Source organism: Haemaphysalis longicornis, unplaced genomic scaffold (assembly GCF_048455015.1).
Source record: "Haemaphysalis longicornis isolate Haplotype H1 unplaced genomic scaffold, Haemaphysalis longicornis Haplotype H1 scaffold_9, whole genome shotgun sequence".
Classification (NCBI taxonomy): domain Eukaryota; kingdom Metazoa; phylum Arthropoda; class Arachnida; order Ixodida; family Ixodidae; genus Haemaphysalis; species Haemaphysalis longicornis.
The window spans coordinates 58505637-58524123 of record NW_027526460.1 but is presented as its reverse complement, the minus strand read 5'-3'; the positions used below and the strand labels follow the sequence as shown (position 1 = coordinate 58524123).

Sequence of the window (18487 nt, the reverse complement as noted above, 5' to 3'; positions counted from 1 at the left end):
GGGGGGTTAGATTGAGGTTTAGTCATGTATTTAGTTTTAGAGGTATACAGAGACCCTGGCCATTTGGGAAAGCATGAGTTAATTGCGTTCATATCAGTTTGTAAGCATTCACAATCGGTATTCTAAGAAATTGTGCGATACATTAAAATATGGTATGGAAAGAGACATACACGGGGGGATACCCAACACTTAATATCATAATTATAGGTGAAGAAAAGTAAAAGATCGAGTACACTGCTCTGGGAACACGAGAAAGGCGCCCTACGCGAGGTGCAGTCGCGCGTTGTACGTCATTCGGGGTTTGATAGTCTCTTGCGTTCTTGATAAAAATGGCGGAGACGTCGAAATGCGTAGATGTCGCAGCTTCCGGCAGCTTTCTCTCTTCGGCTCGCGTTTTTAAGTGCGAATACACTTTATAAGCGACCCCAAACCATCCACCGCCGGCGGCGGCGTCGGCGTCCGCAGTGCTCCTCTATAAAGAAACAGCATCCGGCGCCAGGTTTCGATCCGCGGACGTTCCGGCCGCAGCGCGACGCTCTACCGATCAAGCCACGGACGCGACGGTGATATCAGTGTTGACGCGCCTTATATCTTTAACGCATTCAAACTACGTCGTCAGCGGCGTGCGTTGGCGACTCAGCGGCGTTATAGCGGCTTGATAACTGCGTGGTGTACACGTGATACTACAAACCCGATGGAAGAGATGGAAGAGAAGGCGGCGAGGCGGTGGGCTGCGGGGGCCGAGCGCAAGCGCCGCAAGCGGGCCGACAACCGTGCATTCGCACTTTCACATTCTCCCCCTCGGGGAAATGCGGGGGAATTTTTAGGCTTAAATAGCAATAAGAGTGCATTCATGGCACCTGGCCTCACAATTGCAATCACTGACAATTTTCTTTATGTGTTTTGGTACGCAGGTCATCGCCGAGCGCAAAGAGGCGCTGCGCAAGGAAATAGACAGCGGCCTGATCACACTCCAAGAAGAGGCGTCCTCCACCAACGCAGGCCGAAAAACGTCGCGTCCTTTCATGGATCTCCTTCTCCTCGAACATTTCAAAGGAAACATCTCTGAGGACGGCATCCGGGAAGAGGTGGACACGTTCATGTTTGCGGTATGCTGCTGGCCTTGCACGTGGAACTACGACACTCTAAGCAGTCACGTTACAGTGACCGTCGAGTCACATGCATATCTGCAACATTGGCAAGGATTCAACTCCGAACATCTCATTTCTTTTTAGTTTCAAAAAGTGCTTTAAGGAGAAAACTCTGATCTTAAGTATCAGTAAATATGCGTATAACTATGCCTATTTCAAAGAGTACGGTTTTACATTACTTACACCAGATGTGTCTCCATATATTTGTCCCATTTTAGTACCGTAGCGCAGTGTCATCAGGGCATCTTGATATGACACGCATACACTATAAATCACCTTTCACACTGTGCTAACTAGAAGAGTACTGCAGCCTATCACCTTCTCGGCCTCGCAGACAGCAGTGCTGAGTAGATTAAAGGAGCCATGAAGACAAGACACAAGTTGGGTTCATTCGAAAGATTGCCTCGTTAGAGTCATACTGACACCACTTTTAACGTAAACGTCACTCAAATAAGCTGTGTAATTAGGGGAAAAGGGAATGGCCATGTGACCTACTAGCTCATTTCCCGCAACAGAACCTATGATGTCATATAAGCCCAGCTGTGCGATTGGCTGAAGCCGGCAAAAGCAAACGCAATTTAGGCAGAGCTTAAAAGCTTGCCGAACGAGCTATTTGCGCCTAAATGCAACGGATGTCCATTTTACAGCGATAAGAACGGTGCAGTAAACAACAAAAGTTAAGAAAATACACGTAAACATAGAAGTACCGATGCGCACTGCTTTTGGTACTGCTTGTTTTAGCTGCACAGCAGTCCGACGCTTTGGAGTTGTCTTATACGACGCTGGCCGATTGGCGTAAGCGACGTTGCATTACGTGACTCTCTTTGTCAAGCATACCCCATGTTTCACGATGCGATTACTTTGTAACCTACCAAAAACAAGCCAGGTGTAAATAAGGTAAAAAACAAAGCCACGGCGGAGTGCTGAGTATGCTAGCGCCATCTGGGAGGTTTGACGGCGAGCAAGGCTGCAGAGTCGAACGGCGCAGTGGAACTTCATTTGTATACGCGCCGTTATGACTTCATTGTACACGTCACCAAAACAAACGATTTGGCGGGAGAATCAAAATTTTAACCTAAATTGATTAATTTCTCAGTGAATACGGCATCATTTGCTGCCACGCAAGCGCTGGGGACGCTATAATACACAAAATATTTCGAATAAAACAAACTCAATTGTATTTTGCCTTCATGGCTCTTTTAAGCAGCATGCCGGAGGTTTGTGGAGCCCTCACTCCGACCAATATGTCCCAAACGGCATGTTAAATTCCACAGGACAAACCTCCGAAAGCATTGCTCCTATAGGGTTTACGCAGTGCATACCTGCAGTCCACAAAATACCGTAAATATAACACGCATATAAAGCAAACATAATCCGTTCTCACGTTATGCAGATCGGTCAATATGTCTTGCCGTTTTTCTTTGCATTCGAACAAATTGTAGCGCCATTGCTAACCTTATCCTTAATAATACAGCAAGACGTGAGTACCTGGAAGTATAAGGTTATATAAAGCAAAAGCTCCCTGATACATTTCTGACTCAACAGCTGTAAGCAGCGCTCCTGCTAAGGAAATTTCTATTTAACTGAATGGTTTGAGTTTAAGTTCTAAGCAATGATGAAACCCTCGCTTTTCGCTTCCTGAACGCGAGCTGCTCATGAAAGTGCCAGCCCACATTTTTAAAATGGGAGCTGAGCCATGGCTGTTTGGAAATAAACACATGACTAAAATTTGTTTGTAAACAGGGCACGCGAATCTTTATTGAAATTGAATATCATGAACAATTTTACGTATTGCCGTGAAAAGCTTTCTGCCTCGGTCGCCTCGATCTTAATGAAAGAGACCCCAAGTGAGGCATGGTTTGGTACGCAGTTTTTTCCAAGTTAGACCCCATGTAAAACCTTTTGTCCCTGTCAGAAATCTTCGCGCGCTCGTACGATTCAGTCAATCGCGCATATTGCTTGTCAGAAACATTCCGTCATGAAAGAGCTCCCCATAAGCATGCAAAAAAAACTTGAATTTACGGTGCAACCGAACTAACAGATTATGACACATCAGTGCGAACAAAGAATGCTTACTTGCGCGTAGAACTTTTAGTATAAGAAAATTTATATTTTATACACTCAAATTGAAATACCCATCAAATTGTTCCCTTGGGGTAAGCAAGCAAATGGTTACTGTTCCGAAAAATACTTTTTTCTGTTTTTGTATTCGTAAATGTTTTATTAGACATGTACACGCTGTTAATTTGGTAATTAAGTTCACGATGTTCCTGAAACCACACTGCACACCGCCGCGTTTTCATTTCTTGCGTCTGCGATGATTCTACATCGAAGGCGTCAGCTTTCCATGCGGCGTTTTCTAACTGACAATACCTGCTTGGAGAATAATTTAATCCCGCACATTAATAATTATTTTGAGTCGCTCCTGAATTCCACAATATTCGGTACAATTAAACGAAGTACAGTGAATATTTTTTCGGGTTTTTTTATTGAGATGCGGAGTTCTAGGGATTATTTCGACACTTTTGCCTATTGAGCGCGGAATTGAGGAGTAGAAGGTGTCAGCACCTGTTCGTTTTTAATTGTTGTTTAAGCTTATGTGCTAGGAATAAAGGTACAACGATTGATCTGGCTGTTTTCAGCTCGTCGAACATACTAGCCAGTATTTTTGCACGCTGCGGCTTTAGAATCAATCCCCGTGATAACCAACCTATCCCAAGAAACACAGGACAAGTTTGTCGGTTTTTTCAAGGGTCATGACACCACAGCCAGTGGGATCACGTGGGCGCTCTTCCTTATCGGCCACCATCCAAGGGAGCAGCAGCTCATTCACAATGAGCTAGACTCCGTCTTCGGTGACGACAAGGATCGCTACGTAACAACCGATGACTTGAAGAAGATGAAGTACTTGGAGTGCGGAATTAAGGTAAACAAGCACCAACTAAGCGCGAACTAGGAATACGTAGTTTTCTTTGTTCACTACGAAAGTCAAACCTGAATAAAGGAACGTTTTGCTGGAAAGGTTTCACGAGTAACAAAGATTAAAAAAAAATATATTAAGGTATTGTGCAAGCACAGAAGAATATTGAAGTTTCTTACATTTCGCCAGACTCTTTCCCGTCTGTCATATGATAGCGGCATGCTGGTGGTATTAAAGCCACAGGCGGCAGAAACTGCGTGTTTCTACGATAGAGGTGCAAAAGAAGGGCGCTGGAAGGACTAGACACGGAAACGAACTCATGGTTTACCGTTTCAAGAATCCAATAGCAACAGGTGCACAGAAATAAAATATAGAGAATGGATGTAGGTGTATTCGCACACATGGACACGCAGAAAGGGTAGTGCGCAGGGGGTAACCCTGATGATTACGATTGTGATTATGATGACGCCTTGGTGTATGCACGACGTAGTGAGAAGGCAAGGAGTTTCGTACTTGAGAAGAACAGGTGTTTGCACTGATGGAGGCGCACTTATTGTTTGAACAGTATTGGAGCTAATTTATATTCCAAATGGTGTGGTAGGAATAGGAGATGAATTCGTGCAAGCTGTATTGCTCGATTCCGAACGGGAACACGAAAGCCTTGATCGGAGGGCACTCGAGTTCGACGGAGATAAAAGTATCATGTACGAAGTAAGAAGTGTTGCGTGTTCTACTTACTAAGACAATCCTAATCCCCCGAGGGGTGACGTTGTCACCTATTTGCCCATTTTCTTAGGTTAAGAAGCTATTTTATAATAAAAAAGGAAGGAAGTATTCTTCCTCAAAATCTTCACTATCAAATCGTGGACCATTACCAGGAACAGCAAATACAACATTTTTCATGAGAATGCCAACACTCTGGAAGATACTGCAGCGCTTTAAAGAAATCCCGCGGATTTGCACCCCTTCCACGTATTTGATCGACCCCTATTGTGTCCTGACACCTCTCGTGCTCCCCAATTATTTCGTGTCCAGTTCACCTCACCAATGACCCTCCTCTCTCCTGCTCTTACACTAATTCAATCATATTTCTCTTATCTTCCTGCTCTTCGCCACCTCTGATCCTTCCTGAAACACGTTTCATCTCTTTTCCTGTAACCACTTTATACCCCGCATGGCACTCATACGCTATGGTGCTCTTTCTCTCCTTTCTCGCATGCTCTTCTTCATAGATGGCTTCCCACTTCTACAACTATTTAACTGTCCTAGATTTCCCTCCACCCTAATATTTTCCTCGAAGAACAAGTTTCTTATGAAGACAGGAGTGAAACAAGGCGACACAATTCTTTCCTAAATGCTCAAAGCCTGTCGGCGAGATGCGTTTCCGAAACTAAATTGATAAAAAAAAAACTTACAACAAAATGGGAACTTTTTGAGTATCTCAGTATTTGTGGATGACATTTTCTGATTCACTCGGTCCTATCAGGGCTTAGCAAGAGTTGGTTTAAAGCTTGGATATACGAATAAACAGCACAAAAGATGTAATCAGGCGAAATTTACTTTGCAAGCTTGGGTGCGGGATTTAAAATAAACGAAACTTGAACCGACCGGTATTTTGAATCAATAGTTACTTTGGTTACTCCATATTGGGCCCCTTAAACGTGGTGTTTGCTCTAATTTGCTGACATTGGCTGCTTTTGACAATGCAAAAGGTGTGGTTCTACTCGATAACCTCTTCTATTCTTTAAACCGTAATAAAAAAACGCACATCAACCAGCGTGTTGCGATTTTTTTTCTGCGAGTAGTTGTTTTATACAGTATAGGCCGAGACATAATTTTCAAAAAATAATAAATTTTGGCTGCCTGCCCAATATTCTGTCGCTATATTCATTTTTCATAACTTGTGCTGTGTTCTTATTTTTCAGGAAAGTCAGCGAATATATCCTTCTGTACCTGTTATAGCTAGGTCGTGCGCAGAGCCATTTACTATCGGTAAGTAGAGAAAACAAGTTTTTTGGCTGATAGCACCAGTGAACTAGGTCAAAGCGTTAAACTCCCTAAAAGCACAACATTGTTCTTTGAAATGCCATCTGCCAGTGGAAAGCTAATTATTTGTATGGCTGAGCCACCTTTGAAATTCCGCATTGACACGAACGAGCAATACAAGATTTTCGATGTGACTAAGTACAATCAATGTCAGTGAAAACGCTGTTACGTAGAAAACTTCAGTGATCATAGTCAGCCACAAGTGTTTTCTCCTGAAGCTGATACAACGTTTGTCATATCACTAACAAAAAAATACTAGTTCACTTGACAAAAGTACTGAGGCATTCGATAGTGGTGAATTTGGAAATGAGGATTACAAAGTACAAAGAGTTACGTCACTAGTACAAAATAGTCGGGTTTGTGGAGGCACCCACCGTAAAAAATAGCGAGGAACAACGGCTAAAGGTGCAGAACGTTAGAGTGTGCAGCTTTTTTTGCTGTTTGTTTCTCCAGTCCTTTCAGAAGAAAGTAATCATCAAAGGTTGCACTTGCAGTGCGCCAATGAGACGTGCAGGGAAATCAGTGCCTATTCCGAAATGGCTAAAACAATGGCAAAATTTCCGTGATATCTCATTTTTCTCCAGTAGATTTTAAATAAAGGAATCAGAACATACAAAATGTAAGAGAAAGCAAGCCGTGTGTGTGAGAGTACAAATATGACCAAAAACTGCTAATGAATTGGGTGGTTGTAATACAATGACCGTCTTGTCATGCGATTCACAAAGTTATTCAGGAGTGATCTAAACGTGTATGCTTAAGATGGCTTGCTGCGATTTGATCTCGAAGTTGCTGAAACCGCTCGCTGACCATACGAAGGTGGAGTCACACTACCGCAGGGGTCGGTCATCCAGATTACCCCATACTTTCTCCATCGTGACCCGAAGACATTTCCGAAGCCTGAAGAGTTTCGTCCCGAAAGATTCCTACCAGAGAACGCAAATGGACGACACCCCTATGCGTACGTGCCTTTCTCGGCCGGACCTCGAAACTGCATCGGTAAGTCGGGACTCCAGGTTTCCTATTTTCCCAACACTTCACACAATATTTCAGCGGATGCGCCCAATGGTAGGCCCGAATTTGCGGCTGTTCTGTCCCTCTCAACAGCCGCATAAATGCTGTAAGCACAAGTTGTGCATTCGGCTAGTTTTTGCCAGCAATGCCAGGTCTTGTTGCTTCGGAAGGAGAATAACAGATACTTCACTTCAGCTCGTACCGATAGGGCTGCTAGAACTAGGCCAACTGTAGAAACCTGCTTATCATCACGCCAATGTTGCGATTGGAAACACCATACAAATCATCATTTAAATTTATCTGTATACACAAGAAAACCAAATGTAACGCATCTTCCCGCTTTATTGCTTCGGTAGTAAATGTACAACGATTTCTGGTTTGTTGTGACGCATGAGTATCGCCTTGCTACTTCTTTAGCTAATGAAATACCTGTAGAATGCTTTTAACGCATTTTTTCCTTCAAACTTCTGGTAAATTGAGGTGCAGCTAGGCATGCAAGTTGACATTGACAGAGAAAATGTCGATTGAACGGGTGAACCAACATATACGTGCGAATCATTCTATGTTAATCCACGCATACCCGCCCCATCATGAGTATTAGCCAAGTGCAATGACTGTTGACCATGAACTTACGTTCTTTTCCCTGCATCGGTAATGAAAGTGTAAATATTTTTGAGCAATAGAGAATGCAACGCTCCAATAGGTAGCTGCCTAAGATTAAACAATATACTTATTGTTTCTTGATTTCAGACGCAAATATTTATAATAGGGAACAGTGATCAAGTCAAAATATCGAAATTAATAACTTGTAGCTCTGCGCATCCTTATTTAGACGTCTTACGCGACATATTTCAGAACTGGCAGTAGGAGCGTTTGCACCCACGCACCCGCCTCACACACACACACATCAATATATATATATATATATATATATATATATATATATATATATATATATATATATATATATATATATATATATATATATATATATATTATACAGTAGAAGCTCGATAAACGGAAATCGCTTAAAAGGAATTGCCGCTTAAACGGAACAGTTGCCTGGAATTTGGTTGGTTTTGAATTCAGATAACGTAAAAAAACTCTCGGTAATCGGAACTAAAATTTCCGCATCCCCGTGTAAACGGAACCAGAAATGGAACTTCTTGTGAAATCCACTGGCATGAGAATCAGGTTTTTACGGTTCCGGCTGTTTCGTTCTTGTTTTTTTTCTTCTTCCATGCTTTTTTAGCTTTGTTGGTCTCGTAAGCCTCGTCTCGTAAGTGGTTAGCCTTGTTAGCGCAACGAATGCAACATCGCAGTTCTTGTTCCAGTCGTTCGGTCTCGATTCTAGACGCCGAGGCTACAGGGCTCACCTCCTGTCACCTCGTTCATGCCATCGTTGCGCTATTCGTCCTCCATTACCACGTTGCCGTCTTCCAAATTCGGTGGCTCGTAAGCACTCGCGAAGTTGAGGCCTCTAGCCTCCGTGAAGATGCAGTTGCAAGGACTAAAACTAAAATAATTGACGCATTTTGTAGTGCACAGCGACTCATTGTTGCCAAATCAACTTTGTGAATGCTGTGCCTACGCTTCTTCTAGTTTTCTTGCTTTCTGAAAACTATCAGCTACAGTCACTTTATAGTGGTTAGAGTTCCATGAAATGCCATTAGAAGTGTGTACGCACATAAATTTGCACCTTAGAACATCTGTCTCAGGAAACGGAACTCCTGTTAAACGGAATTTTTCCGGTCCCTTGAAGTTCCGTTTATCGAGAGTCTACGAGTCTACTGTATATATATATATATATATATATATATATATATATATATATATATATATATATATATATTTTGTGAGCGCGTATGTCGCGTCGGCACAGCCTCGACACTCCCAGGGACTGTTCATACAATCTGGGCAATCTCCTGCATTGCCTCCTCGCAGTAACATTATCATTCTCATTAACATTACCCAATCCTCTTCGCTCGTGCATCATCATCATCGCTCTCGGTACGGTGTTCGGAACCGACTGGATCGCCGAATAAACGTCTCGGTTCACCCGTTGCTCAAGGGCCTTACAATATATATATATATATATATATATATATATATAAAACATACACTCCCGTTAAGATGAACTCGTTTGAGGCGTACTCGCGCTGATGCCGAACAACGTGGGAATGTTTGTTTGGTTTTTCTTAGATCCAATGCAAAAAATTCCGCTTTATACGAACAGTCTATATAGCACGTACTCCTCAGTCAACACCACTGATGGCGATTCTGGGTAGCTAACATGGCAGTCTTGGCGGGGTGCGACGGGATAATGACACCACTGGAGGGAAAGAATAGTAAAAGAAAACCACAACGCGAAACGAAATCGTGCCGCTGAGGAAGGGAGGAAGCGAGAAAAAAAAAAAGACAGGCGAATAAAGCTATTACTTCTCCCAACCTTCAACCCGCGGAGGTAGCGGCAAAGCAAAAAAAAAGAGCGAGAGCGAGTTTTGTGGCCGATCTCCTCTGTAGGAGAGAGGCGCAAAACTTCGAAGATGAAAAAAGTAAAAAAAAACAAAAAAGTTACGACGTAGACTTTCAATTCGCTAATGAAGTAGCTCTACTGACCAATGCCGTTTCACAGCGGGAGAATGTGAGTTTTCGTCGGTTCGCATCCCTAGTCCCACCGCATCAACGCCGAGAAAAAGAGGGCCTCTCTCTTTGTCTTTGCTGTGTTGTCGCTTGAAGGAGGGTGGGTACGCCCTTCGTCGCTGCTTGGACTAGATAAAACCAGGCAAGAGCACTTGAAAACAGTCTTTTATCATGTCGCGCACTCAAATAAATGATTATTTTTTTATTATTGCAAGTCTACTTCATTCACCGTCTTTAAGCAAGGTATTTTCATGCACGTGGGCGTGTTGCCGATTCTTTTTTGAGGCTGTTTCTAATAAGACGAACTTCTTATGGGACGAAGTAATTATCATCGTTCCTTCGAGTTCGTCTTAACCGAAGTTCACTGTATATACTTCCTATAATGAACTTAAAGTTCATTATTGCGAATTCCCCGCATCGGGGAATAAAATGAGGCAAAATGTTTTTGTTTTCGGCAATTCCTTACAGGGAAGCTATCGAAGTAGTTTCTTCTGTTTTAGGCGACGCATACAAACAGCAAAAAACTTTTTTAGTTTTTATTCTAACCAATCCTTAGTGCATGGAATCTGTAATTGGGTACATTGCAGGTTTTCACTTGTTTCTCGATGTGCGTTAAACACGCAAGTATATTTAAAGCCTTTTTCCTGAATAACCAAAAACAAATTTCTATATTTATTTCCCAACACACTGCCAGTAAAACTTATGCCCTTATTTTTTGTTACAGTGGCGTCGGTATAACCTTGAGTAATTTAGTGCTTTTGTGCTGTTTTTTTTTTTGCCCCATGATAGGCCAGAAATTCGCCCTCGCTGAAGAGAAGATTGTGCTCGCCAACATACTGCGGCGTTTCAAGGTCAAGTCGCTCGACCAGCGGGACCAAGTCGAGCTGGTGGCCGAGATTGTGCTGAGACCTCGCAGGGGCCTCAATATCAGGTTCACGCCCAGATGATCGCCCAAACACATGCTACGCATTGTTTGCAATTTCAGGACTGGAATAATGCTCAACTTGTTGTAAGCTCTCGTTAAGAGAAATTCCTATTTTTTCAGGCAAATAAAGTCTTTCGACTTGCTTGTTGTTACATAATGCGACCTGGTTGGCGAGAAGACGATGCAGAAGTAAAGACGCGAGCAGCCGCCGCAGTGCAGGTAAGCGGGAGTAGTTAAGGGTTTAACGAATACTCGTCTGGTCTGGCATTCCATGAAGAAATAGTAATGCGGTCACTGACCTTGTCAAAAAAATTATGAAGACGTTTGGGAACCTATGCGGGTTCCTTTTTCACAATCAGGTGAAAGTGGAAAAGTCGAAATAAAGGTGCATTTTGTGACGTAATGACAGCATGTATTTTAATGGCAACGTCCCTTCGTTGCGCTTCATCGTATCGGAGTGCGTTTGTATGGAAGATAATTCGAATAAAAGGCGTCATTTCAGGTTTCGTTCTGGTTTAGTTATGGTTTCTTGATGTCAGGTGGGAGTCCTCAGCATCATTCTACTTCCGAATTCCGCTTCCCTGAGAATGTCATGGAAAAGCCCGTGCTCCTCTAAACCGCGTCTGTGTCCCTTCAACAAATTGGTCCCATTTTGCAGAGCAGGAAGCAGCCGTGGTTACAGGAGCACCGGTATATGGAAGATTTTCGGAATTGTACTAGTCACTCGAAGGTCGCCAATAAACTGCTGGTCGTTGAAACATACGCGTCTGCTTCCTGGTCTTCAATAACCGTAACACACGCGATGAAAGCATATGCTGCATCGGAATATTGCATGCGCGCAATCATATTACTTTTGAGGTTTGTAGTATGGTTATGTTTGCGTATCATAAATGTGGTTATTAATTGCACCGTACTCCCAGTTGCTCCGCCTTGCAGTTGCTGGCGCAGAGTCAAGTGCCTTCTTATGCCAGTAATAAATGGGTCCAAAAAGAGCATAATTGAATGATTGAAATCGTAGGTTTACATGTTGTGCATTCAGAAATTGGTGTCATCTTTTGAACTTTAAACGACAGCATATGAAATAAGTATGGATAAAAAGGAACTGTGGCCTTTCTCATTGGTTTGGATGCATGCTCGTGAATTCTAGTGTGGTAGGCATCACACATGCCCAATCCCGTTAGTATAGCAAGTTTCCTCACATGGTAACATTACAGTGATTTGCACCCCTCGCCCAGCAGCCATCATGAATGCAAATGCAAAACGATGCCAGTGACACGGTTTACGGAACAGAATTTATGCTTGACGACTGTCACACCGAAAGTTCCACAGTAAGCAACCGCGCGTTTCACTTCAACTTATTGCGCTCATTGACCAATATATGCATCCACCTTAGGAAGTTCGGCGAATGACGTTGTCTAGTATAGGATTTGGCTCTAAAGGTCGGTCTGTACTCTGTCATCATGCAATGCAAGCAGGACATTTTACATTGCCCTCAGCACAAGTAACATTTTTTAGTCGAATGGTATATACATTCATGTCATTCGGCGAATTTTCGGCGAAGGAGCAGCTCTAAGAACACTAGGAGCCGAAGGAGCAATATTAGGGGTCACTAGCACCTTGTGCAAAATGACAAAGGTGTTACTTTATCATTATATGTTCCAAAAACTGACGTTTAAATGCCTAGTACCAGTCGAGTTACACAAGACACACAATGCAAACATTACCGACTTCTGTACACACTTGTTAGCGCTCCCAAAACACGTTGCGAGGCTATCTAAATCATTTTCTGCATTTTCTAAGATGCCGCAGAATCTTACACCTGCACGCGGTATTCGCATTTATAGAGGATTACAAAATTTAGAGCATCAAGCAAGGTCTCTTAAGAGTACGCCATGCTGATGTATTTTGAAAACTTAAAAGCACGCGGAAAATGCGGCGAACAAAAATGCAGCCTCCAAGGGCATATCCACTAAATGAACTCAGCAAACACCAGGACAGAACAAGTTTGGCAAATGTAGGTTTCTCAGTGGCTAGTAAGTTCCTGCTATTAGACACAGATGAGTATCCTTATCCCTTTTGTGTCTTTTCTATCATCCTCATTTGCTTGTGGCTCAAAAGTAAAGGATAGATTTTTAACGAGGTAGCGTTATAATGCTCACTTCTCGGATTTTGTGTGCCTGCTAGCCGTCCGATATCAGCCGTGCTCACCAAGCGTCCGCGGAAGTACGTCATCGATGCTAACCGAAAACAACTGAGGTAGCAAAATATGAGGGCTCGACCGAACCGGGACTAACGAGCAGCGGCAACTAGAATGTGGAAATGAGGACAATGATGTTAGAGCCGAAATGAAAGAAAAGACACGTCATTTAGCAGACGCCGCGCCTGCGCAGTGAAGTTCGGTCTACGCGCCGCGGGTAGTCACATGCTCCGCAGACACGGTATCCTGCCGAGCTCGCAATTTATGCCACCACCAAAGTGCCTTTCCAAACTATACTAATGCCGGCGTTAGATAACATTGTGGCCCACAAAAAAGGATGTAAAAGATGAGTGCCAGTCCCTCTAGAACCCGGGTAAACCTACGTTACAAAGAGAAACGAACTAAAAATATGTCCCAATAAAATACTCAGTAAGCGGCTTTGAATTACAAAAATTTTTAACTGCTTTCTGGAACTTTTAGCGGCTCTGATACCGTCGCAAAGTCTGTCCGGCAAACGATGAATAACCCCGCATGGCCAATTTACAAAACCTAAAAATAGGTCAGCATGTGATGTCAGAAAACTGTCACGTTAGAATCATCGACATCTCCCTATAGAGAAGAGGCAGAGCAGGTGACACTATTGCCAGAATAAAGGAAATATACGAACATTTCACCCACATTCAAAAGCGCCGATACAGGGAAAGAGCGTGAATTAAGGAGGAAAAGACAGAACTTACCTAGGCATTAATCACAACCCGGATATCACTGGGCCTGACGTACCTTGTGTCTTATAATAAATTCTAATCCATCAGGGAGGTCACTGTCCCAGCACAAAAGGCACTGTGGGGAAAACGAATTAGGACCGGTCATACAATGGACTATCTTCTCTCCCGGAAAAATACTGAGTACATCTTTGCATCCTGCGCCGAAGAATCGAAGCCCCTATAGAGGATACAAACCAATACATGCATCTACAAGTCTACGTGGGCGGAGATGCTAAACAGGTAACGTGCGACATTAACCTTAAACTCTGCTAATTACGGGAAAGCACCCACTAGCTTCACGCAACCTGCTCACATTGAAAGTTATAATATGCTTAGGCAGTAAACCTTATTTTCTGTCTTATTTTCACCGAGCGCCTCATTTCCCATTTCTGATTCACTGCATGCTTAGCGAGGGCCTCTGTTCTGGCAGTCTTGGTGCCAAGGTTAGCTTAAGAGGGTTCAACGCTGGTCGACCACTCTCGAAATGTCGTAGACACTCGGGTCACGGCCCGGGGGTTAAAAAGAAGGTCCGCTTCACCCCGAGTAGTCCGAGTGGCGCTGGCTACCACCCCCTAGTGCAGGAAACAAAAATTACCCTGACATAAATACCCGAGAAAGTGCTGGGGAAACAGCCCCGCCGGTAGCGTAGTGGTTATCGCACCAGACCGGTATTCTGGAGGTCCTGGGTTCGGATCCCACCCGGCGGGCATTTTTGCACCACTTTCTTTCTGACTCAACAAATTCTTCATCTGTTTCTATGACCCTCCCCTTTGCTTTCCGAGGTTTTCTTGACTGCCAAACATTATTTTCTGTCTTATATATATATATATATATATATATATATATATATATAGTAAGTATGCAAGCTGTACACTACACAAGAAAAGCTCTAAAGGAGGAGGCCTACAGCCTACCGCTAGGCGTGGGTAGCGTGACTCGTAAGTTCAGAGTCAAAAGGGACTGGCGGAGAAAAGCCGGTCGCGCCGGTACACTCGCTTAAGCTTTCAGGGCCCTGGGTGCAGAGTCTGGTCGTCCTGATGGCCTGCGACGACGACGCAAGCTCTATCCCGTAGACGAGGCGCTGGTCGTCCCGCCGCAAGCCTACCGACGGACTTCAGCTAAAGCTGCGTCACCCCGGGACTCTCCCCATCAACTTCCACGTTGATATATGTTCTACCGACCGCCCCCCAGCTCCCGCTCGCACCCCTTAAGTGGACTTCGCCCCACCGTCGGGCTGTCCTGCACATTTGTTCCTCCGCCATCCCTACTGGTTCTTTTGCTTGGGCCCCTGACGCCACGCCCAACCTGCGAGTGCGGGGCTGCTCTCCCCATTGTGACGTCGCCTTCCTGAAATTGCGCAGACGGCCCGTGCTGGACTGTACCGGTTCCTCCCTCCGCAGTGGCGCCGTGTGCCGCGAAGTCGAAACAGCCACGAGCGAGCCGAACTGCCGCGGCCCCGCCACGTACCACCTTCGGAGCAGAGACGACGAAAGAGAAAAAAAAAAAAAACGAACACACACAGCGGAGGGTTGACTAAGGTGCGGAAGCGCGACAAAAATGACCTTCAGCTTCCCAGGAAGCCGCGATATCGGCCGCCCCAATGAAAGAATTGAGGGCCTCGCCGGACGTTTGTGACACAGCTGTAAATTTTTTGCACCAAGAAATTCTCGCGGGGTCAAAAGCAACAGACAGTTTCGTTTTTTAGAAAAGATTAGACGCCTTGACATACCTAAGTGACGGGCACTCTAGCAGCGCAGCTTTTCGACACCAACACGCCAATTGCGAGGTAGAGGAATTCATCGGGAACAAGAACCAAATTATAAATTTTCTATGTATGTACGAAAGACATACTTAAGAACGGACATGATTGTGTTCCTGTTGCCCTACAAAACTACCGGGCACTTTGCAGCAGAAATATTACGTTGAGAATGGTTACCTACGGAATACCCCTGCAAAACTGCCACATATTTAACCGCTATTAAAGTACATGAGTTCCACACAACTGATGCATAAAAAAAGTGCAACGTGAAGGTCTATAGGGAAGCATATACATTGAACCATAGTCGGTATACACCGACATGTGACTGATAACCAAATAGCGAGTGCTTTCCTGCAAATAGTTCAAAGTTACTAACCAGTCTGCTTGCGAGCGTGAAAGTACCTGGGTTGCACGGAAATGCCAAGGAATAGGACACGGCACTCGGGACATCATTTCCTTATTCGTGCGTCTCTACAATAGAGAAACGAGATATGGTGACAGCGGGGGAGCAAAGACTACCCTGAATAGTCCTGAAATTCGCGATGGACATTCGACAGACAAAACCCGATCATGTACGCTACGCACAGGAGCAACGCCGAGGCAGTGTACTACGATCTGCAGCCTCTTGAAGTTGTAGCTGTACAGACGCCGGAAAACGCCGGAAGTCTCCCATCATCGTGCCGCACATAACAAAACGCGAAAATTGATGTCTGATTACTTGCTTCACTCTAAGAAAAAAATGAGACACTAAAGTTTCCTTAAAAGTTTAAACTAAGTGTAGTGCGGGCAGTAGAACAGCCCCATTTTTTGAGTTTATTAAACAAACACGGAAGCTCGCAACAGCATTCGAAGGAAAGCGGTAGCGCAACAGAAGCTACAAGAATAGAGGTAAAGGAGTTGACGATCTGAAGCGTACTTGGAAAGAATTGAACGCTTTCGAGCCTTCTTGTACGGGAGAGATACCGAGCTCAACATTCTCGAAAAAAAAAAAAAAAACAACGGGCAAAAGACGAGAGCTTGAGCGACGACACGGACACGGCAAGAACGACAACGAATGAATCCGATCCAGACGAATGCATCAAATGCCCTACCGATGGAGTCAGGCTTACGACGTCAAGGAATGTGGGACCGAAAGGACGAGACGAACTAAGGCCGCTTCCCCACCTTAAAGGGACACTGAAGTGAATTTGTCAAGCTCCCGTTTTTGCTTGCACTGTGTAGACTGGCTCAAATGAGCACACTTTTCACCGTTTATCCGGTTGACAAATCGGTAATTATTTTACAAAGCGCGAAAGAAGAAAAACTACCATGCGCGGTTTGCGGCGGCCGCACAAACTAAGTTGTGACGTTGAGAGGAGGGGTCGCCGTGATTGGACGATGCCCAAGGTTAGCAATCAAACAAGTTTCGGTTTCGGTTTCGGTCTGTAAAACAACATTTTTGACATTCGATGGCGTCGTTGGGTGGGCATTCTCAATATTCCAGTTATCATAGTACCGCGCTTCTGCCATGTTGTCGGCTGTAAAATGCATAAGATAAGCCTCCCAGGACGGCTTGGAATCGTAGCATTCACTATCTCAGGCCTACGCAGTGCATGAACGCCCTCCGCGTCCCCGCAGACGCTCAAATGCATGCGCTTTTCCTCCATATTTGAAGCTTGCCTCGCTCATGCCTGTATCGTAAAAAGCGTGTTCGCACCAGGCCAAGGGTCTGTTCATTCGGGCCTGTGCCCACTGCCCGCAAGCAGTCGGTGCTTATGACAACAGCACGCCAACGAGAACTCGCTAGCGCGCCAGTGCCAGCCTGCGCGCGTTTTGTGAACTAGTTCGTGTAGCCATGAACGTTGCGGCCCCAAAAAAGGTGAACTCAATATAGATAACATCGGCAAAAAACAAAAAAGTTAACTCATAAAAAAAAAAGCATGTACCCGCGGCGATTCGAACTTGTGACTGGCAAAACAATGGCGATGACATACCCAGCACCCCAGACAACTAGGCGTAAGAAATTGTATCATGATATTGTCGATGTTGTGTTCCCTGTTCCCATGTACAGGGCTATGTACTTTGGAAGGCCCGGTAGCGATGTGCTTAAGAGGGTTAAAAGAATGCAGATTCAACCAGGGGTCAAATCCTTTATGTTTAGGTTACATACAGGGACATTATTAGTACGAACATTTATGGAAGAAAGGGGGTTATTCATACCATGGGGGACAGATTGTTTTAGTTGTAAATCCCCCGAGACAATAGATCATGTATTTTTGCATTGTTGGGAGGGAGTATATTTTTGGGATGTGCTACAGAGGACATTACACAAAGATTTTCCTCTAGATCCTCACGGTATACGTTTCCTTGCAATAGACAATCAGGATGGAGTGCCTTACGATTTAGTCATGGCACTGGGTCTCCATAGTATATGGCGCTCTCGTACAGCAAGGTTGTACAGCGATGTTGATGCGCGATGTGCAAGGGAGTATTTCAAAGAGAGCATTGGGCGATTTGTTGAAGTTATTAAGTTCCACCAAGAACTACCTGATTGGCTGCCGCAAATAGAGCAACTAATCAATATGAGGGCATTTTAAATGAACAAAGTCAGCCCTGTAGTGGCTGGCAACTGCACCTCTTGTATGTGTACATATTTGCAGTGTTGAGATGTAATCTGTTGTGAATTGTCAAAGACAGGCAATAAATACAAAAAAAGGCCACAGGGGGCCGCTGGCCGTGATGGAAAAGATAAGGTATATAATGTATAACCAGTTTACACTTTTATTTAGTTTTAGTATTTCAAGCAGCTTAGGTGACTATTTGTTGTATTGCGCTCGTGCAGTAAGCGTCCCCCGAGTTTCCACAATAGCTCACGTCTAGCAATTGCATTTCGTAGACGGGAAAGCGTTCGCAGATGCGTAGTCGTGCTGCTGACCGCTCTGCTTGTTCGCCCAGTGCAAAAAAGTGCTTCCCGCACCCTAGTTTTACGCTGTACGGTAAAGATATCAGTTGATTTTATTTCCTTAGTACCTATATTGACTTCGCTCACTCTTCTCCCCCTTCAAGAGGCCTTATATTTTCCTACTGGCCTA

General features: G+C 44.3%; 2 protein-coding genes across 2 annotated transcripts in view; one reads left to right on the top strand and one right to left on the bottom strand.

Moving 5' to 3' along the window:
• The window catches only part of LOC144153966 (cytochrome P450 4c3-like), a 35656-nt gene extending 24799 nt beyond the window's left edge, over nt 1-10857 (top strand). The window contains exons 8-12 of the mRNA XM_077685767.1: nt 915-1109; nt 3904-4077; nt 5997-6063; nt 6934-7113; nt 10561-10857. Coding sequence (XP_077541893.1) covers nt 915-1109; nt 3904-4077; nt 5997-6063; nt 6934-7113; nt 10561-10718 — 774 coding nt within the window. The 3' untranslated portion in view covers nt 10719-10857. The remainder of the gene's footprint in view (nt 1-914; nt 1110-3903; nt 4078-5996; nt 6064-6933; nt 7114-10560) is intronic.
• The window catches only part of LOC144153970 (uncharacterized), a 98190-nt gene that overhangs the window by 77814 nt on the left and 1889 nt on the right, over nt 1-18487 (bottom strand). The window lies entirely within an intron of this gene.